At 39.4% G+C, this 25,283-nt stretch overlaps 1 protein-coding gene across 1 annotated transcript in view; it reads left to right on the top strand.

Moving 5' to 3' along the window:
- The first annotated feature begins 13,680 nt into the window (after positions 1-13,680).
- Positions 13,681-25,283, top strand: part of LOC126481006 (B-cell receptor CD22-like) — a 113,633-nt gene continuing 102,030 nt past the window's right edge. Inside the window, exons 1-2 of the mRNA XM_050104460.1 lie at positions 13,681-13,791; positions 13,975-14,096. Of these exons, the coding sequence (XP_049960417.1) occupies positions 14,012-14,096 (85 nt within the window). The 5' untranslated portion in view covers positions 13,681-13,791; positions 13,975-14,011. The remainder of the gene's footprint in view (positions 13,792-13,974; positions 14,097-25,283) is intronic.

The raw sequence follows: 25,283 nt of genomic DNA, 5'->3' as shown, positions 1-25,283 counted from the left end.
ATGGAATGAACAGTACAATGAGTACAGAACAGTGACTGAAAGTGGAAGAAAGACCAAAGTAATGAGAAGTAGCAGAAATAAGAACAGCGAGACACTTAACACCAGAATTGGTGATAGATAAAGATAAAGTTAAGGAATTCTGATGATTCTGCTACCTAGGCAGCAAAATAGCCAGTGAGGGAAGGGCGTTATCAAGATATAAAAAGGGGTTTAGCTTTGGTAAAGTGAGTATTCCTGGCTAAGAGAAGTATCTAGCCTAGGTATTTGTTTGAGCAAGAAATTTCTGAGAATGTCCATTTTGAGAGCAGCATTGTATGGCAGTAATGCATGGACGGTAGGAAAAAAACCGGAACAGAAGATAATCCAAGAAATTGAGACGTGTTGCTACGTAATAACACTGAAAATTAGGTGGACTAACAGCATAATGAGGTTCTCCGCAGAATCAGCGAGGAAAACAACATATATATAACATTGTCAAGAAGAAGGGTGATTAGACGTCTGTTAAGATATCGGAGAATAGCTTCCATAGTTCTTGAGGGAGCTGTAGGTGGTAGAAACTGTAGAGAAAGACAGAGATTGGAATACATCCAGCAAATAATTGAGGACGTAGTTGATAAATCTCGACTCAGAGATAAAAAATTTGGTACAGAAGAGGAATTCGTGGGAGGCCACATCAAACCTGTCAGAAGACTGATGAATCAAAAATACAAAAACTAGTGTCATCGTAAAGGAGACAGCAACGAAGCTATAATTTAAGACAATGACACACTTTTATAGGCCACCTTGCGCTTCAGATGTGAAGAGCTGGAACTTGCAAGAAAATTCTGCAAGGTGATGTGGCCGTTTGGACGAACTTGTGAAGAGGTTGAAAGAAGATACTAAAAAGTATAAGAGACTGTTCACGTAATTATGGCAGACAAAAATTTAATTATGGTTGGTGACTGAAGATGTGATGGGATACTGAAATTCGATAGTAGGAAAAGGAAGACAAGGTAAACCAGTAGCACAATCGCTGGGAGATAGGAATGAAACTGAAAGCTGTCCGGCAGAACTCTGCACATAGTATAATTTATCTTCGTTAGATGCTCATTTATATAATGGTTAAACAGAGATTTCGAAACTCGATTTTCATCTGCAAGACATTTCTGTGTCAGTGGTAAGTCGTACCATAATTGATTGATTATGAACATCTAATACCGAAAATATAGCAGAAAAATAGGAGCGTGTGGCGTTGGGACCTGCATCAATTTACAGAATTCAAGGTTTTGAGATGTTGGAAGCAAACATTAGACAAGGGTGTAGAGACGTCTAAAAACAATAGCCGACAGAAAATGTAAGGTCACCGTAGAGAAGTAATACAAGGCCAAAGAAACAGGAATAACTATGAGAAAAATGGATTTTACACATAAGAAATTTAAATAGACTTTGCAAGGAATGAGAAACATATGTATGAATATTGAGCGCCCATGTGGCGTACCAGTACGAAGGAAAGAAGAGAAAGCTGAAAGGCCGAACAAGCTGTTAGATGGGTTGTACAAGGGAAATAAGCTTAAAGGAAATACAGCTTAAGGAGTAAAGTAAGTGGGTCGCGGTGAATTGGGAGATATGACATTTCGAGAAGGTTTTCACGCAGCGCTGGAAGACGACATTCGAAACAACACAAATTAACTGATGCAGCTGCTGACAGTTGGGAATGTTCCTGTACCGTCACTTTACTGTCACAGATTCTTTCTAAAAACGGGAATACAGAATGGCAGTAAAACCTACCATCATAACACGGTCACCTATCAGCTTCGAATATCATCAAAAGTACTCCAGGAGTTTCAAGGTGTGTAAGTAGCAAATAAATGATGTGAAAAGTTCATTAGTATTGTATACAGTGCATCAGAATGAAATAACAGAGCTTTCAAAGATTGAGAGGCAGAATATTCTTGGAGAAATTTGGAAAGTCACTGTTAGCGGAACACGTTGCATCAAGAAAACATTTACCAAGAACAGAAGATTCTCTGAGAATGGTCAGAAGAATCCAAAACCCTAAGCATGTCTGGACCCAGGAAAACAAGGAAAGCTACTAAAAGTGCATGCAGTAAGCTTTGACCAGACGACGATGACAACAAAAAAGCAATATATGGAAAATAGAATAAACATATTTGCAAAACACAGGACAGCTACTTGTGTGAAAACTCCAATGAGTAAAATAACATTAGAAATAAGAAGAAAGAATGATTTAATTTGTTCCAAATTTATTCTGTGTGAATACTAAAATAAGAAATTTCTTAATTAAACTTTTGTATAGTATCAATAATAATAAGAATAAGAAAACACTCACACACACACGCACACACACACACACACACACACACACACACACACACACACACACACATTTGTATGTATTTTTTTTAAATACAAGAACATTTTAATTATAAATTATGAGTACTTTTTTACTATTTTCTGCAACATTTTGCTATATAACATGTGTGAAAAATGTGGTTTAGTAGAAGTTTTTTGCAGTATTTTGATGTTGGGTGATTTCACCTAAACAGTACATTTAATAGTAAAAGTTAGTATCATGTTCCATAGATCATTTTGTACGATAAAACGTAGTGATAATTAACAACTCATATTACATTCATGTCCCAAATTAATTTGTAAACATGTAAACATGTTACACAGTTATAAGATTTTTTAAATATACAGATGTATGTAGGAACTGCTGCCCAACACGTTTTGTGCATTATAACAGCAATTATCCTATGGAATCGGAGGAGCAGTCAACTAGACACTTTTTAGTTGGTTTTCAGTTTTTAATTTGGTGTCCTTAAGGATGAGTTATACACCCTTTTTTGTGCTAAAGTCAACCTTAATGTAGAGTAACGAAGGCCAGTTTTCTTTCTGATATTGTAATTTTTGTGCATCATGATTCCTTTTGACTTTTACTGTATTATTTACAACAAATTTCAAGAGGGAATAAATATTTTACTGTGAACCAGTAATCAGAATGCTTAAGTCCTTAAACAGATGTCTACAAGATGAACAAAGGTGAGTGACACATAGTAGACTTACAGCACGATTTGGACCAAAGAAGTCTTTCTTTCTTAATAATGAGCTACCCCAGAACATTATTCCATATTACATTATAGAATGAAAATGTAATAAATAAGTCATCTTATTGATCTGTCTCTACCCGAGATTAGCCATGACTCTAAGTGCAAATGTGGCTGAATTAACTTGTTTTAGGAGTTCAGATATGAGCTTTATCTAGTTTAGTATGGACACCTAAGCATTTAGAAGTTTCAGGTCAATTTATTATTTTATCACCATGTGTTACATTTGTCGCTGATGTAGCACACCTAGATATGCAGTACTGATTATGTTGTATATTTTTGAAGTTGAATGTGGAACTATTCACAGAAACCCAGTCAATTATACTTTTAAAAACATTATTTTCGATTTATTATATTTCTGGATGTATGCTTGAATAGATTATATTATTAGTGTCATCTGCCAAAATTCTGCTTGTTACATATTACATCCAAGATCGTTTATGTTGATAATGAACAATAGTGGATGTAACAGTCTTGGAGAACCCTGTACATGACTTCTCACCAGCAAAAATTACGTCCCTGGACTGTATAGGTTGAATTTTTAACTACAAATTTCCATAATTTTTTCGTCAGATATGATATTATCCATTGGTTGGCTATACCATCAGTCCCATATAACTTCAATTTATCTAAGATAATACTGTGATTCAAGTAGTCAAATGCCTTAGATAGGTCGCAGAAAATACCAACTGGTGCTGGTTTACCATTTAATGGTTGTAAAATATGGTGAGTGAACATGTAAATGTTATGAAATGCTAACTGTGATTTCCTGAGGATGCTATTGTTGCTAATGCGAAATAGTATTCTAGAACACATCACCTTCTCAAAGATTTTGGAAAACGATTTCGACAGTGAAACAGGTTGGTATTTACTAAAACCTCTCTTATTTCTTTTCTTCAAGAGGACTTCAACACTGCCATGCTTCAGTCTTTCTGGAAAAATACCTCGAGTGAATGATGCATTAGATATTTCAAATAAGATGAAGCCTGTTATATGGGAACAAATATTTAGTATTCTGTTGAAAATATTACGAAAATTAGGCATAGTTTTATGTTTAAGTGAATATATAGTTTCTTAATCTCAGAAGGTGAAGTTGATTGTACATTCATATGACTCAATTTACGAGAGCTCCTTTTTCATATTTACTGCTCTGTTTTTTTCTTGAACTATTTGTCCCATACTTCCTACTATATTTATGAAATTATTACAATCTATATTTGCTACCTGTCACTTGTGACTCATCATTTGTAGCCCTTCCTTCAGCTTAATGGTAGTGTTATCCTCTTCTGTAGCTGGCTGAGCTGTCTCTCATTTTACTACATTCTGTACAGTCTTATGTCTGCTGTAGGAATTACTGATTTCTGACTTTACATGCATGTCCCTGGACATTTTAATGACCTTTCTTAGCAATTTCGAGTAGCTTTTGTGGTGTGACACTACCACAAGATCTCTACTTGTTCTAGCCAACAAATAGTTTTACCTTTTCATTTTACAATGTACATTAATCTCCACTGTAGTCCATTATATTTTGCATGGCTGTATAATGCCATTTCTGATTAGGTTATGTGGAAAGATATTTTCAAACAATTACAAGGATATGTCACAGAACATATTGAATTTGGTGTTATCATATGGTTCATTATAATTTACAGCCTGGGTAATCTGCTGCAAACCATTCTAAAAACTTTTGTCCTGGAGTCATTACTTATTCTAACTCATTTCCCCTGAGTAGTATCCATACTATAAGGCTCTCTATTGTTGCTCATAACTAACTGTACATCATGATGAGGGAGAGCATTTGTTACTGGGTAGATACTCATTTTCTTGTTTTGAGCTTCACCTAAGAAAAGATTATAAATTATGTTTCAACTCTTTTATCCACCTGAGTTGGGAAGTGAATTACCGAGATCAAGTTGTAGGAACCAAATAAGATTTTCAGGCAATTTTTTACTATCAGAATCCTTTAGAAAATCCAACCCTTAAGTCATCACACTCTATTAACTGCTTGCTGCTGCCTAAAAGACAGTACAGTAAGAAATCCATTTCTTATAAAGAATTCTAAATCTCCCAGTGGGGATCTATATACAGGTACGATTAAATGTGAGCTATTTTCAGTATTAGTTCAGAAGCACACACTTCTGTGTGCTGATTATTACAAGATGTACTTGTCTCAATATTTATGAACTTGTGCTCTTAATATATGTAACAACTCTTTCGTTTCCCATATTAGTTCTGCTACAGTAACATGCCAGAGTGTAATCTTTCATATGTAACTTGTGTAACTCAGTCGTTATGTGGTGATCAGATAGGCAAAGGATGTCTGTCTTTTCAGAGTTCTCTAATTTTTCCGGACGAAAAGCTCTTCTACCCCTTATTACTCAGTTCTTTACTATTTTTGATTAAATAAGCTAATCCCACTTTCCTGTGCATTCTTATTAATTTTGCGGTGCTCTTCAATAGTTATGACTTCTTTCAAAACAACGTACTTGAATCTGACCTAAGAAGGTGCCTCTCTGACGCCAGTAACCAAAGGGGTACGTGCTTTATGTGATGGTGCCACACCCTCCATATATTATCCGTAAGATGATCAGCCAACCTATCTTTCCTGCTGAGGTGTAGGCCATGGCTACACAATATATGTGAACTGGTACCCTGCTCCCAATTTGTCCTGCACCATCTGGTGTACACCCTTCCCATGGGTGCTACCTAGCAGCAAGACTCTTTGCCTCCTACTCTCTTTTATTACCGACCTATACTGAGTTTCTCTGCTGGAAGTCTGCTGCACCCTTCTGTGACTTACAGCTGGCTGAGGTTCTTCCCCTTCTACTATAGGTAACAAGTAAAATCTATTCGATACTGTAATAGTAATTTGAAGAGCAGAACAACGTGGTACCTATACAGAAAGAGTGGTAGAAGCCGACGTTGGGGACGATGGGGTACAGGTCTTGTAGAAATAGAGGAAGATGCGAGGCAATAATGACCCAATGAGTGATGTTGGGAGTTAGGTTGAAGAAACTCAACCCTACATTCACAGCATTTGCACTGCAGGAAAGACTTTTGCAATGTTGTCTGGAATTCACGTATAAAACTCTGATGGTAGCAGAGATAAAATACAAATAGTTATCTACAGCTTTTACAAATATCAGCATGCAGTTCTAAGAGCTGAAACACTTGAAAGGGAACAGTAACTATGAACAGAGGAACACGAGGTTGCAGCCTGTCTCTGATGGTATTCAGTCTGCACGTTACGCATCCAGGAAAGGGAACCTTGGAGACATTTCTATAGAAACTTAAAGTTGAGGGAGCAGAAAGAAAAATTTTGAGGTTCGTAGATATTTCTGCATTTCTTCCAGAGACGACGAAGGACTTGGAAGACCTCTTGAACGAAGTGACAGAGTCTAAAGGAAATTTGTGGTAAGGACTTATGGGACAAAACTGCAGAGGTCAACGGTCCCTAAGCTTGCACACTATTTAATCTAACTTAAACGCTAAGGATAACACACACACCTATGCTCGAGGCAGGACTCGAACCTCCGACGGGGGAAGCCGAACGGACTGTGCCAAGACCGCGCGGCTACTGTACGCTACACCGAGGTTTCAAGAAGAATATCTGAAAATTACAACAATTTTATTGGAATTTTTTCGAATTAAACCCTGAAGAAATTAGATCAAGAAATGAGACACTACAAGTAATAGATTAGTTTAGCCACTTCGGCAGCAAAATAAGTGATGATGGCCGAAGTGAGGAGGACAAAAATTAGAGCAAGAACAGAAAGACAAACATTTCTCACAAATAGGTAATGTTAAACACCAAATATAAATTTAAGAGTTAGAAATCTTTTATGATGATGTCTAGAATGTAGCCTTGTACAGAAGTGAAAGAGGGAACATACACAATTCAGAAAAGAGTAGCATCTAAATCGTGGTTCTAATAATGACGGCTGAAAACTACATGAGTTGAGCGAAAAAGTAATAAGGATATATTGAATCCAGATGTGTTAAAGAAAGTTAATGAGAAAACATCACTAAAAGTAGCTGTCACTTAATGATACCTATCCTGGGACATGAATCAGTTGTGAATCTGGTACTGGAAGGAAGATGTGCGATGGTAAAATTTATAGAGGGAGCCCAAGGATTGAATATAGTAAGCTGGTTAAAACGAGTGTATGTTTGTAGTACTTTGCAGAGACAAAGAAGCTTGCAGAATATAGAGGACCGTGGAGTACTGAATCAAACCAATATTCTGACTGAACTGCCACAAAAACAACAATACCTTGATATTAACTTAGGTGAATGCTCTAAACTAAATGCAGTAATATATTCAGATGATGAAGAAGAAACACATTATACGGAAGACGACGCCTAGTTACTAGTACGCCAATTAAACGAAGAGCAGGAAATATAAACATATTACACAAACGGAAGCTATGGTCTTGCAATGTAGATGTCCTATGCAGTAGCAGACAGTGTTAGCTGCCACTATGGTCATTGAAAAGAACCTTCTGACATATCCTTAAGCATTAAAATACATATCCTTAAAATGTTGCAGAGTGAAAATCTCATTCTGGATGTTTATATGTATTTGTGGCCGTGTGTATAGTGAGAGCAGCACATTGTGAAGTACTGGTCTTAACTTTCAGGGTTACTGGTTGTCGTATTTGTGTCGCCAAAATAAGAAAGCTGGAATTCCAACCTAAGTCCAAATGTAAATTAAAGACATGATATCGGGAGAAAGTGAAATATCCAGAAGTTGTTGACAGTTTTAAGGAAGCACTATGCAATGAGTAATTGAAAGAATACAAAGGAATACCGTAGAAGAAGAATAGTTAGCTTTTAGAGATGAAATAGTGACGGCAGCAGAGTATCAAGTGGTCGGATAGAAAACAAAGGATATAAAGATATAGAATATGATAAACGATCGGAGGAAAAATGTAATTGCAACTTTGTCGAGTAAGATTTTATTGGAGACCCTGGCTCCTATGGAGTACAACTACTTTTAGATGTCGAGTAACAATCAGCAACAAACTGTTTTTAGGTCACTTTACTGAAAAACTAGTATTACCACATTGGAACTGACAAAATGCATCAGGTGACTTGCATGTTTCGTCAAAACATATGTTACTTAGGTGTACTTGTGAGTTACCCTGTGATAAAGTATCATTCACAGTTACAAAAATGTAATAACGATGGCTCCTCTTCAGACTTGTGTTCGAATAAATCTTAGGTAAAGTGTTCGCCTACTACATTTGTTTTTAAGGTTTTGCTCGCATGAGTCTTTTTGGAGTTGCTATTCGCATTTTCACACACACACACACACACACACACACACACACACGTTGGTTTTCCTTATCAGACACTTAGTTGCATCACAAAACAGATTACCAACCCGCTCTACTTGATTTGACTAACTTTGACTTATTACATACCTATGAAAACAAATGTAGAGTGGTTACAAAGCACATGAGTGTAAAAAATGCTTTAATATAGCGACAAGTTAGAAGGGTCTGTCATTTAAAGGAGTCGCACAGGGTGGTCCACTGATCCTGACCAGGCCAAATATCTCACGAAATAAGCGTCAAACGAAATAACTACACAGAACAAAATTGTCTAGCTTGAAGGGGGAAACCAGATGGCGCCATGGTTGGCCCTCTAGATGGCGCTACCATAGGTCAAACGGATGTCAACAGCGTTTTTTTAAATGGGAATCCCCATTTTTATTACATATTCGTGTTGTACGTAAAGAAATATGAATTTTTTTAGTTGGACCACTTTTTTCGCTTTGTGATAGATGGCTCAGTAATAGTCACAAACATGTGGCTCACAATTTTAGTCTAACAGTTGGTAACAGGTAGGTTTTTTAAATTAAAATACAGAACGTAAGTCCGTTTGAACATTTTATTTCGGTGGTTCCAATGTGATACATGTACCTTTGTGAACGTATCATTTCTGAGAACGCATGCTGTTACAGCATGATTACCTGTAAATACCACATTAATGCAATAAATGCTCAAAATGATGTCCGTCAACCTCAACGCATTAGGCAATACGTGTAACGACATTCCTCTCAACAGCGACTAGTTCACCTTCCGTAATGTTCACACATGCATTGACAATGCGCTGACGCTTGTTGTCAGGCGTTGTCGGTGGATAACGATAGCAAATATGTTTCAACTTTCCCCACAGAAAGAAATCCGGGGACGTCAGATACATTGAACGTGCGGGCCATGGTATGGTGCTTCGACGACCAATCCTCCTGTCATGAAATATGCTATTCAATACCGCTTCAACCACACGCGAGCTATGTGCCGGACATCCATCATGTTGGAAGTACATCGCCATTCTGTCATGCAGTGAAACATCTTGTAGTAACATTGGTAAAACATTACATACGAAATCAGCATACATTGCACCACTTAGATTGCCATCGATATAATGGGGGCCAATTATCCTTCCTCGCATAATGCCGCACCATCCATTAAAACGCGAAGGTCGCTGATGTTCCACTTGTCGCAGCCATCATGGATTTTCTGTTGCCCAAGAGTGCATATTATGCCGGTTTACGTTACCGCTGTTGGTGAATGACGCTTCGTCGCTAAAGAGAACGGGTGCAAAAAATCTGTCATCGTCGCGTAATTTCTCTTGTGTCCAGTGGCAGAACTGTACACGACGTTCAAAGTCGTCGCCATGCAATTCCTGGTGCTTAGAAATATGGTACGGATGCAATCGATGTTGATGTAGGTAGCATTCACAACACCGACGTTTTTGAGATTCCCGATTTTCGCGCAATTTGTCTGCTACTTATGTGCGGATTAGCCGCGACAGCAGGTAAAACACCTACATTGGCATCATCATTTGTTGCACGTCGTGGCTGACGTTTCATATGTGGCTGAACACATCCTGTTTCCTTAAATAATGTAACTATCCGGCGAACGGTCGGAAACTTGGATGATGTCGTCCAGGATACCGAGCAGCAAACATAGCACGCGCCTGTTGGGCATTTTGATCACAATAGCCATACGTGAACACGATATCGACCTTTTCCGCAATTGGTAAACGGTCCATTTTAACACGGGTAACGTATCACGAAGCAAATACCGTCCTCACTGGCGGAATGTTACGTGATATGACTTACTTATGCCTTTGTGATTATTACAGCGCCATATATCGCAAAGCAAAGATAATGGTCCAACTATTACTTTACGTACCACACGAATATGTAATAAAAATGGGGGTTCCTACTTAACTAAACGCAGTCGATATCCGCTTGACCTATGGCAGCGCCATCTAGCTGGCCAACCATAGCGCCATCGGGTTTCCCCCTTCAAGCTAGACAAGTTTCGTTTTTATAGTTTTTTCGTTTGACGCTTATTTCCCGGTCACGATCAATGGACCACCCTGTATAATACTGTTATCTTTAGTTGAAAACATATATTACATTAAATATAGAATGTTAAATGCAGAGAAATAAACTGGATTTAGTGAATTACAGCATTACGAATTTGTTTTACTAAGTGACACTGAAATTAAAGTAAACAAGACAGTATGCTGTATTATTCTCGTGTAATTTTGAAGAGTACTAAAGACGGTGTATTAAAATTTCTTAATATCTATTGCTGTGAACCTTGCTGACTGTGTCACTTTCTTCATTTGGGGTACCAATGCTGTTCTTGGAGGACACTGTAATTGTTCCACCTCAGCTGTGATTCACATGCACTAACTTTGTTAAATTTCGCTCAGTTGGCCTACATCCAGGTAAAGATCATTCTGAAGTACTGTAGGTGACGACCCGTTGTAGTAACTACGATTATTTAGTAGCTGATATGGCAACTCTGAAAGCGAACACGTACACGCGCAAGTGTCAAACTGAAAATAAATGGTTTACTGAATACAGTATGGGTGATTGTGTCCACTATTATCACATTCATAGACATTGTTTTGGATCTCTTTAGTAGTTACAAACCAATAGTCAAATAATACATTCGGGTTTGTCTTCTGTGAGAGAGGGAATTGTACTGGAGGGGATGTTACATGAATTGCTATTCTGTGAAGTAGTGGCTTTTGTTTCAATTTTGTTCTCGAGTTTGCCCATTATTACGGGTCCATACGCAATATTGTATGTAACCGTTTTTAATTACATTCATTTGATTCCCTTAATCTGCGGTACTCATGGGAACTGTTTGCATTCAGTGTAACATGGTTCAGAAATATCTCTTTTTGTGTTGGCTGGAATGAACTGATGAGTTGTCAGTGCTGACATCTGGGGGGTAAGCTTTATGAAGACACTGAACTCATGGTTGTGACTACCATTATAAATTTTAACTCTAAGACCACTGATGCTCTTATTCTTTTCATCTCAAATCTGAATTTAATATTGTTATGTAGTTTGCTTCCAATGCATTAATTTCACTGTTTTCACCCTGGAAATACGTATTTATACCATCACAAATAAGATATTCTATTTGTGATTTGTTGAATAGTTGATAAGTATTTTTGTTCTACATGGTGTACGTAAATATCAGTGAATATCTTAGACAAGCTGCACCCCAATGCCAATCCACTTCCTAGTGCCAAGCCGTTGTGTTGTTGGTAGAGCTTACTGCCCAAACTAAATTAATTAAGCTCCAGAACAAGTGTGAGTGCTTTGAGATCACAGGTACCTGTTGTACTAATTTCCTTACAATTAAGCAGACTCTTATTATATTGTTACTAGTACCTTCAAAAAACATGTAATAAAACGTAGGCTATATCCAGTGGTGCAAATATCCTTGTAGGTGGAGTGTTGACGTCTCCAACGAAATCTTTTGAAAATAGTCTACGAACTTAGTTAGTCTACGAACCTACTTTTATTAAAAATAATACACATGACCTCTTAGGTTTTACTGAAGACATGTATGCATATATTAGTGTGGAGAAGACAAATGCCACATACAGTAATTTCAAATAAACCTTTGGAGCAAAGGAAATCAGCTGTATGCATATCAAGTGCTCAGGTCATAACGTCATAGTAATCAAGATAATGAAGGGGAACAAATTTATAGAAGTGTGACACAAAAGACATAAATTGGAAGACTGTATTATGGAAGCAGAAGAGGAAGTAGATAAATTTGAGATAAGAGAAGCCGACATCAGGGAAGGTCAGTTAGGGTTTTAAAGTACTACAGGGAAAACTAACCCTGTGAGTGGTTTTCGAAAGTAGACAGAAGAACGTCGTAATTTCGATTGTAGCGTTTAAAGCAAGCTTTCGACAGTGTGACTGAAAAACATTACTTGAAATTATGAAAATGGAATGGATACAGAAGAGAGAGGAAAGGTTATCTACAACTTGTAGAGAAAGCAGTCAAAGAACTTGAATGGAAAAGTATTTTTGAGGAGGGACTGAGACAGAGCTATAGTTTATCGTGTATCGTACTACCCACTGTAAATTAAACAAGCAATAAAGGAAGGCAAGTAGTAATTTTAAAAGGTAATTAAGAAGAGAGAAGAATAGCAGTCAAGAAGTGTATTTTTAAGGGTATATGTCTCCTGTGAAGCGTTGTACAAAGTGAAACGTGGGCTATAATCAGTTAGACTGGAAGAGAACATAAGCTACGGAAACACAATTCTAGAGAATAATGCTAATGATTAGATGGGTAGATCGAATAGTTAATAACGAGATACTGAATAGAACTGAGTTGAATAGTAATATATGGCACAGCTTGGATAAAACATGGGATTCATTGTGCACATGCTGATGTAGCGGGGACCCTTCACTTTGCCAATGGAGAAAAATGCATGGAGCAAACGATGTGGAGGAAACGCAAGGTTGGACTATAGTAGGATACACTCGTATATTCCTCGTGTGATACACTGATGAAGACGGTTGTACAGGATAGACTAGCGTGGACACTGCATCAATCATATCCTCGAACTGAGCACCAAAATAACTATATATTGAAAGACAAGTACACAGACATCAAGCGGAAAGATGAGAATAATTGTAAACGTATGGTACTGTGCTGTTCCATTGATGGTTAACTAATGTATCCCGATCGTCACTGCACAACATTGTTTGTACCTTTCACTCGGGATATGCTGACGCGATTTGTCAAATTACTCTGTTACTATTTAGAGAAACAGCCGCGCTCCAAATCAGACATAATTTGCTATTTTATTCATATCACACGACATATTGTGAAATGTTTGCAGGCATTGACGGTGAGCCAGAATAAAAGTATTTCATGTATCTTCCCACAAGTGGCGTCAGTCAACAAATTGGTTTACTTAATCAAAGAATAAAATATTTACCCCGTAACGATCTCACCTGATCGTAATAGAGTGAATATGTGTTAACGTCTGTGTTATTCTTAATAAAGCTACGTCGTTTTCCACGGAAATCCCACGTATAATATCCGTTGTATTTCTCTTATTAAAAGCATACATGCGTTGGTACGTCGGTATACAGGAAGAAATACGTCATCTACACAACGACCCTTGTCAAAACAGCAATGATGCGCCATTCTTCACGTAAGTGGTAGCTTAACACATGCGCAGATGGTATGATTGCTGACAATTGCCCTAATCGGCCCGCCTGCCGAGCTCTGCCGCCGAGCGGACCAGTCTCACTCTGGAAGGGCACAGCGACAGGACGCTGGGAATGAGCTCCGTCTAATATTGAGAAGTTGTGCGATTAGCTGTTTCATCAGACGTAAGAACTACATAATTCACACATTTCTCCTCTAACTACACAGATGAATATGACGTGTTCGTCAAATTGTTCTCCCAATTACATACTTCTTCACTGTCGAGACTGCTGACATATGTATCGATGTTTATATTTGAAAGTTTTAAGATAAATAACAACCAATAAAACATTTTTCGTCCTTTGCAGATTGCAGCCTGAAATAGTGGTAGTGTACCATAATACAATGGTACTGCGGGCAGGAGCAACCACTCGGCCCATTGCGGTCATCCTGATTGTAATGATATCTCTACAAAGTGCCGCTGCAGAGGGTGAGCTCATGATTAAAGTTTTCACAAACTAGTGTATGTCAGTATATTGTCAAATACAGAACCGACCAGCAGCGGCTACTGACGTAAAGTTAGATACAAAGTGTTCCAGATGCAACTGTCATTTCTTGTGCGTAATATCTACTTCAGCTAAAATTTGATTGTATGAATATGCTTGCCTTTCAAATATTTCAGCTGCATCAGGTAGGAGCTTTCCAGGAAAAGCGCTTCCACATTGGAGAACAGTGAAAGTATTTTATATTTTTATTAGTTATGTTCATAAATTCGTGAGACTTCTTATATACAAGTGCGTGACTTTGCAGTGAATGTTAAGAACAACAGAAGTAGGATCAGTACGTTGAAAGTGAGAGGTGTTCCCGTTGCAGCTAATGAGTTGACTAAAGCAGGAAGTATGATAAGTTTTCTGAAGTGTCGTTTAAGTTTCTAAAATGGTACTGGTGGACATACCACTACGTTGAATTGCAAATGAAGTATCACAATCCGTTAGTTACGTCCCTCCATCCTTAGTTAGTCTACAAGAGACCTACAATACGTGCTTAATGCAATCAGGCAAAGCGTACATGAAAACTTGGTCGATAGAGACATACAAACGGAAGGTATAATAGGCAGAACCTACCATCTGACGACAGAAAGACTGAAATCCGTTACATATTTATAATCAATAGGAGATTGACAAGAAGTATATCTTCAAAAAGGAAGTTGAAAACACAGGAAACCTTTAATGACTAGAAGATACGTATTCTCATCTTCCAATAAAAAAGAAAATAGAAGCTGCGTAGAATGAGTTAATATCTTAGTCATTTAAGTTGCTGTAAAAATGTGTCAATTCGCCGTTTGAACTTGATTGGAACTTTATATATATATATATATATATATATATATATATATATATATATATATATATATATATATATATATATATATATAACGGAAAGAGGGAAAACGCGAGTACACATATGAATCCACGAATCAGTGGTGCATTACTGTCTTCCCCAAACATTGTTAATACTAGCCAACAGTCAATTTGTTTGAAAGGAAATCATTGGCGATATTAATCCAATAGAAGCATGACGTCGTACGCAACATTTTCTGATGCTTCCTTATGAGACCAGTAAGGACATTTATTGGCTACAGGAAAGATAATATTGCGGCCCATTGTTTTTTATGCAAGTGTTGAGTGTATAGGTGTACTTTTCACTGGGGACCAGAATGCTTTTCTCATTCCGGAAATGGAACAAGGAGATGATCACAAGTAATTCTGGCTTAGTGTAACAACCCTTCACTATAGTGAAGGAAGCACGCTTTTATCCTGACACCTGTTATATCGTTGGGGAAGTGTTCGAGACACTTTCATTACTTTTATGTGTGTAATTTCGAACAGCAACCCGACGATAAGAAGTGAAAGATCTGGCTACTGTGTGGTTTCCGTTTCTCAGTTTTAAATTATCTCAGCAAGATATATTGAACATGAAACGCCACCAGTTGTGAAATGTATAATATTATTTTACTTTTACCACAATTTGTTTTGGGACTGCGCCGTCCTGTTATCAAGTGCTATGAAAATCTATACAGCACTTGACAACGGTCTAACGTCATCGCTTAATATGTTCTGCTAGAAACAAAATCACATATTTCATAACTGATGTTGTAACATTCTCCGTACCGATTCATGAGACAGTTGTACGATGACTTCGTAACAGATAATATGACCATCTGAAGTTAAGTGTTTTATCTTTTTTTACATATAGTAAACTATTGTAGAGGGCGTTATCTAAATGGGCATTTATGACACGTCTGTCTTGTATTATTCAATAGCTGAACCACAGGAAATCATAATTTCATCCGTATAGTATAGGTTTTAGTGGTACAATAAGTACTTTTTTGTATGCGTATCGTCTCATCCTTCATCAAAACAGGCATTACAAGCATGACGCGATCTAGTCCTCTGTTTAAACTCGTAGCTTATAATACATCTATAAAAACCCGTACGGTGCGTGGCGGAGGGTATGTCTCATATGACTACGCTCTGCTACCTTTAAATCACGATTGGTGGGAGAGAAGGACGACTGCACGAGCTACAGTATCTTTGACTTTCCCGTCGAGGTCATTTCGTGAGACATATAAGAAATTAGTATATTGGCACATTTGCTTAAAGAATTTCAGTCATAAATCTCTACGTAATATACAACGCCACAGAAACGATATGTTGAGTTCTGTATGCAAGGAAGCCCTGGATGATCTCGTGATCACCACTGGGGATCATTGAGATCACCTACTGAACGATCACGCACGTGACGAAATTCGATACTCTTCATTGGATCTTCCCCGTCGCTTGTGTTAATCCAACCTTGTACGGGTGCTAGACTGATGGGCAATTTAAAGAAACGGACGAACGAATGTTTTCCAAGCTACTTGCTTCGTGGATGAACATTTCCTTAAAATTCTCTCGATAAATCTATAAGCTACTTGTATTATTTCGTTATTCCATTTTTGGTCCTCTGAGATACCTGCAGGTATTTCGCAGTAGTCATTTCATCCAGTGATGTGCCGCAGATATTGTACTGCACAAAAGCGCATCTCTTTGCCTCGTTATGTGCCTTGCTTTACAATTACACTGAGTGTAACTTCCAGTCCCTACATCACGTCTAAATCCACTGCAGGACTTCCTACACTTCGCGAGAGCCTCCTGGCGACGCATTCTTCCCATAGTCGACAGCGTTTCTGTGAATATCTTGACAGAACCTCCAGCGTTATCCACTAAATAATAGAAATGAATCGTAAACAGTAACGACCCTGTCAATAAAATTTTTCTGGGCTGTTGACCGCATTTTCAATATATACTAGCTCAGCAGAAAGCTCTGTGGAAAGCCGTTTTCAATAGTGGCCGAAACCTCGGACAATTTTATACATTGACAATGCGGTCAACAGCCCAGAAGAGTTTTATTGACAGTGACAACGGCCGCGGAAGCCTACGCTTACAAGTAACGACCCTATCACACTCTTTTGTTCTTCTCCTGAAATTGCCTGCACACCTGTCGATCTTGTTCCTCTATGAAGGACGTCTTCACATTTATCTGCAAGGAAGTCTTAAAACTGCAGTCACAGATTTCTCCGATACTAGATAAGCTCGTTCGGAAGTCCTTTAACAGACAGCGAAGAGCTGCATCGAATGCATTTCGAAAGTCAGGGAAAACGACATCAAGTTAGGCGCCATTGTCTACTGAGCTCTGACGTTCAGGGAGGAACACAGCGAGATGAGTTTCGCAAAACTCAGTTTACAAAATCCACGTTTGTTATTTACTAATTTATTTGTCTTGTCTACCTTATATTCAAACCATGTTCTGTATCTACGTAGGATTCACACAGTAACGGTGCACTTAAATTCCAGACACATGTTAAATGCGTGATTCTAACTCTGCTGTCTCAGTGCAGCAACGCGTCTTTAAAAAGTAGAGTCCAGAATAGGAGCTTCCTCGGGAAACAATACTGTCCATGATAACGTTCAGAAAGCTTTAAAACTCAAGTTATTTTGAGACATCTACAGAACTACACGGATTATATTTGAATAGAACACTTTCCAATAATGGTTGTCGTCACAGTGACCGTTGTTTAATATTGAAAAGACAGCGAAATTAAGTAATTTTTGTTGGTGCAGTTGTCTAAGGGTTTTGCTGAAGTATCGGTCGGTAATGAAGATAAATTTCTTTTTGGTGATTCATTTCCATATCCTTTTGGCCTTTGTCCTGCTTCAACGGGGTGTCGGCCTTGTTATTATAGATTTAGCAGTGTTAGAGTCAGAGGGTGGCCGGATACTCTTCCTGTCGCCACCCTGTACCCCCCAGGATGAAACTAGTGTACCGCAGCTATCTGCGTCTAGTGTAAGCCATGGAAGAGTGCAGTCGTATAACTGAGGCGTAACTTGGGAACCAGCCCGGTAATCACCTAGCGAGATGTGGAAAATCGCCTAAAAACCACATCCAGGCTGGCCGACATACCGGCCCGCGTCGTTAATCCTCCAGGCGGATTCGATCCGGGGCCGGCGCGCATACCCGAGTCCAGGAAGCAGCGCGTTAGCGCTCTCGGCTACCCTGGCGAGTAAATTGTCTTCTTGTTGCTAATTCTTTGAACCTAAAGTGCCACTTAGCACTATGGTGAACCTAGAAAGACATAGGGTAGTGGTACTAAATTAACAGATAAATAGATATATTTACATAACTGTAATATTTCTATCTTTGTATGGACACACAATCTGTAAGCCGAAAATTAGGTATACGTGAAACATTTACCTTAAAGAGGCAGTAGTTAAACCAAATTTTTTCACTGTTCTCCCGTGAATCAGTTTAGTAAGATCTCGTTTACAGGAAAACTCTCTAATGTGAACTAGAAAATGAACGTGCACCAATAATCGTAAGGTTCGCCAACAGTACATAGCTTGTACCGCATATAAGGTATTAAATATTCAAGAGTGATCTACAATATATCAAAATGCGCTCTGTAAATACCCACTGAATACACACTGTAAAAAATAGAAATAAAAAAATAAAAACAGACACACTACGAAAGAATTATCTGAATGGGACGAAAATCAATAAATGTGAGAGAAAGAGCAAGCCAGTAGCACGCTAATCCACCTCTGGCTCTTATGCAAACACTTATTCACCGCCGGCCGGAGTGGCCGAGCCGCTCTAGGCGCTATAGTGTGGAATCGCGCGACCGCTACGGTCGCAGGTTCGAATCCTGCCTCGGGCATGGATGTGTTGATGTCCTTAGCTTAGCTAGGTTTAAGTAGTTCTAAGTTCTAGGGGACTAATGACCAAAGCAGTTAAGTCCCATAGTGCTAAGAGCCATTTGAATCATTTTTGAACTTATTCACCTTATTCAGATTTAGATCGTCAAAAATCCCGAGCTGGTTAGAGGGCTCTGCTCATAATTCTCCAAATCTTTTCAATTAGGAGAGATCCGGCGATATTGATGGCCAAGGCAGGGTTTGGCAAGTACGCTGAAAACCAGGAAAAACTCTCTCTATATGCGGGCGGGCATTATATTGCTGAAATGTAAGCCCAGGATTGCTTGCCATGAAACGGGGCGTAGGATATCGTTGACGTATCGCTGTGCCGTAATGCAGCCGCGGAGGGCAAACAAAGGCGTTCAGCTGTGAAAAGAAAGACACCATAGACCACCACTCCTGGATGTTGGGCCATATGGTTGGCGACATTCAGGTTGGTAACCTAACGCTATCTGGAGCGCCTCGAGACATGTTTTCGCTGCTCATTGGGGTTCAGTTCGAAGCGGGACTCATCACTGAAGACTTTTTTTGTGTTGGTGTGTATTATAGTCGCCAATAACGTATGTTTACTTTCTATGATAGGTTTATCTACTAGCGCTGACTATCAGTCAACTGCTGAGACCAGATGGTATTCCTACGAGTATTTAATATTATATTTCTTCCGCTGTGGAAATTATGTATCTTCTAGTTCATATTTATCGAGAATGCTTTGTGCAGGGAATCGTTCCAAGCGACTATAGGCTAGCACATTTCTGTCCTGCCAATAATTAGGGTGAATACATAATTACAGATGGTTTATCAATGAAATCCGTGGTTTGCAGTAACTTAGAGCATATTCTACGCTCGAATATTGTAACGTTCTTAGGGAGAAGGAAGCTTCGATCAAAGCATCAGCATGCTCCACACGAAATCAGTCGGATGGGAAAAGACATGTTGTATATAATTGGACGCACGTGAAAAGAACAAAAGCCGCTGTCCTAAATTTTGGAAAGGTGTTCGAAATTGCACAGCACTATCGTTTAAGAAGCGCTTTATGAACATACGAGGTATCTTCACATATAACCGACTGTCTTGAACAGTCAATAGTAGCCATCACAGTTTAAAATACGGCGAAACTTCGCTAGGATGGAGAGTAAAGTCTTAATAATAAGCAAATGGCTTCACAGATAGTCAAATGTACTATTAAACTGTATGCTGATATATGCCTTTGTCTACATCAAATAATTGTTTTTGGTGATCATAAGGAAATACAGAAAGGCCATGGCAAAATTCACACGTAGTATAACCAGTGACAGTTCTCCTTAAATTGAATAATGTTCTCATCAACGACAAAAAAAGACCAGTAGTTTGCTGTTACACGTTTAGCTTGTAACTTCGTCCAGAAATTTAGGGGGTGACACTAAGAAGCGGTATTAAAGACGTAGACTGTATAAAGTCAGTAATAGAAATGATGAGAGAGATATTTAGATTTTTATGAGGCATTCTTGGAAAACATAGTGAATCGATCAGAGAAGACTCACACAAGACGTTATTGCGATGAATTCTCCATTGTTGCTCTCAGGCCTGAAGTATTTATCAAGTAGATACGGCGGAACACGTCGAAAATATTTAGCGATTCGCTTAAAGGGCTGCAACTATTCATCGAAGTGTAACAGATTCTCAGGGATAGTAAACAATAGGCATCTGAAGAAGGATGAAATTGTTCTCGCGATAACTTCACGTTTGAATTTTACCCTCATATGGAACCATGGAGGTGTTTTAGATACCAGTGGAACTGCATATCTCTTCCATTTCATCTGTTGGTCATTCTGTTGTTGGCGGTTCAACTTAGCTTGTTGGCAGTTGGTAACCGACCTTCAGACATACTAGAAGCATTGTCATCCACTTTCTTAGTGGAAAACTGTGAAGTTTGGGTGATTCCATTAGTGACTTTACGACATCGTAAGTGTTTGTGTTTATTCTACGGTCAAAATTTACTTATCAACTAAAAATAATTTTGTATTAAGGTTTCATTATTGTTTTCAATTATCATCATTTTTGCTACGGCTTCGAGTTGTCATTCACGCCTATCGGGGCTGATCGAAATTTTTCGTACATTCTGAGGAAAATGTTAGAAAAAGATGAAGGTACCGATGAAAATGATCTCTGAGTTGAAAGTGAAGCCTTCTTACGGTAGTGAACATGAAACTGCCTCGTGTTGCCGTGACAGCGAGAGAACGACCAACTAGTATTGTACCTCCTGCAATCGTCCAGTTTGCCGAACATGACGTTCACTGATGTGGGGTGAAGAACTTGGGTGAATATTGAACTGTGTATCAGTACATTTGCGAAGTTGGTTATACACTGAGGTGGGAAAAAGTCATGGGATATCTCGTGTAATCATGTAGGACCCCCATTTGCCCGATAAAGTGAAGCACCTCGACGTGGCATGGACTCAAAAAGACGTTGGAAGTCCCCTGCAGAAACATTGAGCCGTGCTGCCTCTATTGACGACGATATTGGTGGAAGTGGTGCCGGCGCAGGATTTTGTGCACGAACTGACCTCGCGGCTACGTCCCTAAATGTTCCGTGGGATTCATGTCTGGCGCTTTGGGTGGCCAAATCATCCGCTCGAATTGTCCAGAATGTTCTTCAAACCAGTCGCGAATAATCGTCCCTGTGATATGACGCATTGTCATTCATTACGTGAAGTTCACGTAGCGGCAAATGGTCTCCAAGTAGCGGAAAATAATCATTTCTAATCAATGATCGGTTCGTTTGGACCAGCGGATCCATTCCATTCCATGTAGACGTAGGCCACACTGTTATGGACACGCTACCAGCTTGCACAGTTGCCTCCGTTGATTCGTGTGATATGCGCCACATTCTAACCCTACCATCAACTCTAACCAACATAAATCGGGACTCAGACGACCAGGCGCCGGTTTTCCAGTAGTCTAGGGTTACGGCCATTGCGTTGTCCATGCTGAGAGGTAATGCCGAAATTTTGTACTCTCGGTGCACTCTTGACGATGTGGATCTCGGAATATGGAATTCCTCAGTAATATCCGCAATGGAATGTCCCATGCATGTTAATACCCGTTTGCAGCCATAATCACGTCGGACACCTTTGCACATAAATTACCTGAGTACAAACGACAGCTCCACCAATGCAGTGACCTTCTACAGGGCGAAAAGTATTTAATCCGACAAACTCTGGGAGGTTGTAGGGGACATCAAAACACATAGTTTTCCCTAATGTCATTTTTTCCTATGAGGAGTATTTCAACCGGTAGAGGAAGATTTCTCTGGCGGGAAATTAATTAAACCAACAAACACTTTTCCATTTTTTTTAATGACCGAGAGACAACACATTAACACAACCCAATTTCAATTCCAGTAGATTTTCAAAAATTCCTCCACTGACACATAAAGAAAGGTTACACCGTCGGATCATATTGTGTCTGACATGGGCAAAACCCTCGGAAGTATCCTGAATTGTTCCTGCTGCTGCTACTACTATCCAGGCAATCAGATCCTCTTCTGATGCAACAGGAGTAGCGTAAACAAGGTTGCGCATCTCTCCCCACACAAAAACGTCCAGAGAGGACATATCTGTGGCCATGGTACATGACCACCTCTGCCAATCCACGTTTCTGGAAACCGTCGGTTCAGGAATCGACGCACACGACGACTGAAATGTGCTGGCACCCAGTCTTGTTGGAACCACATGCGTTGTTTCGTAGGGAGCCGGACGTCTTCCAGCAATTCTGGCAATGCTCTGGCGAGAAAATTGTAGTAGTGCCTGCCATTTAATGGCCTAGGTAGCAAATACGGACAACTTAAACAGCCCCCAACAACCACAGACCCACACACTAACGAAGAACCGCACTTGATGAGGGCTAGTAACTGTGGCATGTGGGTTATCCTCACTCCAAACATGCTAATTGTGCATGTTGAAGACTCCATCACGCCCGAATGTTGCTTCATCGGTAAACAACACAAAGGATGGAAATGTAGGATGCATTTCACACTGTTCCAGATACCACTGTGAAAACTGTGCTCTGGGTGGATAATTAACTGTTTCCAGGTTGTGGACACGCTGTAAGTGAAATGGACGTAACAATTTCTCTCTAAGGACTGCTCTTACATTCATCTGATTCGTCCCAATGTTACGTGCAATTGCACGAGTGCTGATTGAAGGATCCCGCTCCACATCCTCCAAGACAGCTTCCTCAAATTGCAGCGTTCTCACCGTGCTACGGCATCCCTGTCAAGGTATTCTGCTAAATGACCCGGTCTCACGCGGACGTTGGTACACAGCAGCAAGGGTCGTATGTTGTGGGATACGGCGATCAGGATATTGTTGTTGTTGTGGTCTTCAGTCCTGAGACTGGTTTGATGCAGCTCTCCATGCTACTCTATCCTGTGCAAGCTTCTTCATCTCCCAGTACCTACAGCAACCTACATCCTTCTGAATCACCTTAGTGTATTCATCTCTTGGTCTCCCTCTACGATTTTACCCACCGCGCTGCCCTCCAATACTAAATTGGTGATCCCTTGATGCCTCAGAACATGTCCTACGAACCGATCCCTTCTTCTGGTCAAGTTGTGCCACAAACTTCTCTTCTCCCCAATCCTATTCAATACCTCCTCATTAGTTATGTGATCTACCCATCTAATCTTCAGCATTCTTCTGTAGCACCACATTTCGAAAGCTTCTATTCTCTTCTTGTCCAAACTATTTATCGTCCATGTTTCACTTCCATACATGGCTACATTCCATACAAATACTTTCAGAAATGACTTCCTGACACTTAAATCAATGCTCGATGTTAACAAATTTCTCTTCTTCAGAAACGCTTTCCTTGCCATTGTCAGTCTACATTTTATATCCTCTCTACTTCGAACATCATCAGTTATTTTGCTCCCCAAATAGCAAAACTCCTTTACTACTTTAAGTGTCTCATTTCCTAATCTAATTCCCTCAGCATCACCCGACTTAATTCGACTACATTCCATTATCCTCGTTTTGCTTTTGTTGATGTTCTTCTTATATCCTCTTTTCAAGACACTGTCCATTCCATTCAACTGCTCTTCCAAATCGTTTGCTGTCTCTGATAGAATTACAATGTCATCGGCGAACCTCAAAGTTTTTATTTCTCCTCCATGGATTTTAATACCTACTCCGAATATTTCTTTTGTTTCCTTTACTGCTTGCTCAATATACAGATTGAACAACATCGGGGAGAGGCTACAACCCTGTCTTACTTCCTTCCCAACCACTGCTTCCCACCCATGTCCCTCGACTCTTATAACTGCCATCTGGTTTCTGTACAAATTGTAAATAGCCTTTCGCTCCCTGTATTTTACCCCTGCCACCTTTAGAATTTGAAAGAGAGTATTCCAGTCAACACTGTCAAAAGCTTTCTCTAAGTCTACAAATGCTAGAAACGTAGGTTTGCCTTTCCTTAATCTTTCTTCTAAGATAAGTCGTAAGGTCAGTATTGCCTCACGTGTTCTAGTGTTTCTACGGAATCCAAACTGATCTTCCCCGAGGTTGGCTTCTACTAGTTTTTCCATTCGTCTGTAAAGAATTCGTGTTAGTATTTTGCAGCTGTGGCTTATTAAACTGATTGTTCGGTAATTTTCACATCTGTCAACACCTGCTTTCTTTGGGATTGGAATTATTATATTCCTCTTGAAGTCTGAGGGTATTTGGCCTGTTTCATACATCTTGCTCACCAGATGGTAGAGTTTTGTCAAGACTGGCTCTCCCAGGGCCGTCAGTAGTTCCAATGGAATGTTGTCTACTCCGGGGGCATTGTTTCGACTCAGGTCTTTCAGTGCTCTGTCAAACTCTTCACGCAGTATCGTCTCTCCCATTTCATCTTCATCTACTTCCTCTTCCATTTCCATAATATTGTCCTCAAGTACATCGCCCCCGTATAGACCCTCTATATACTCCTTCAACCTTTCTGCTTTCCCTTCTTTGGTTAGAACTGTGTTTCCATCTGAGCTCTTGATACTCATACAAGTCGTTCTCTTATTTCCAAAGGTCTCTTTAATTTTCCTATAGGCAGTATCTATCTTACCCCTAGTGAGATAAGCCTCTACATCCTTACATTTGTCCTCTAGCCATCCCTGGTTAGCCATTTTGTACTTCCTGTCGATCTCATTTTTGAGACGTTTGTATTCCTTTTTGCCTCCTTCATTTACTGCATTTTTATATTTTCTCCTTTCATCAATTAAATTCAATATTTCTTGTTACCCAAGGATTTCTACTAGCCCTCGTCTTTTTACCTAATTGATCCTCTGCCGCCCTCACTACTTCATCCCTCAAAGCTACCCATTCTTCTTCTACTGTATTTCTTTCCCCCATTCCTGTCAATTGTTCTCTTATG

The sequence above is a fragment of the Schistocerca serialis genome, chromosome 5, assembly GCF_023864345.2.
Source record: "Schistocerca serialis cubense isolate TAMUIC-IGC-003099 chromosome 5, iqSchSeri2.2, whole genome shotgun sequence".
Lineage (NCBI taxonomy): Eukaryota > Metazoa > Arthropoda > Insecta > Orthoptera > Acrididae > Schistocerca > Schistocerca serialis.
The sequence above is the reverse complement of the archived record's forward strand: the minus strand, read 5'-3'. Positions and strand labels throughout refer to the sequence as shown.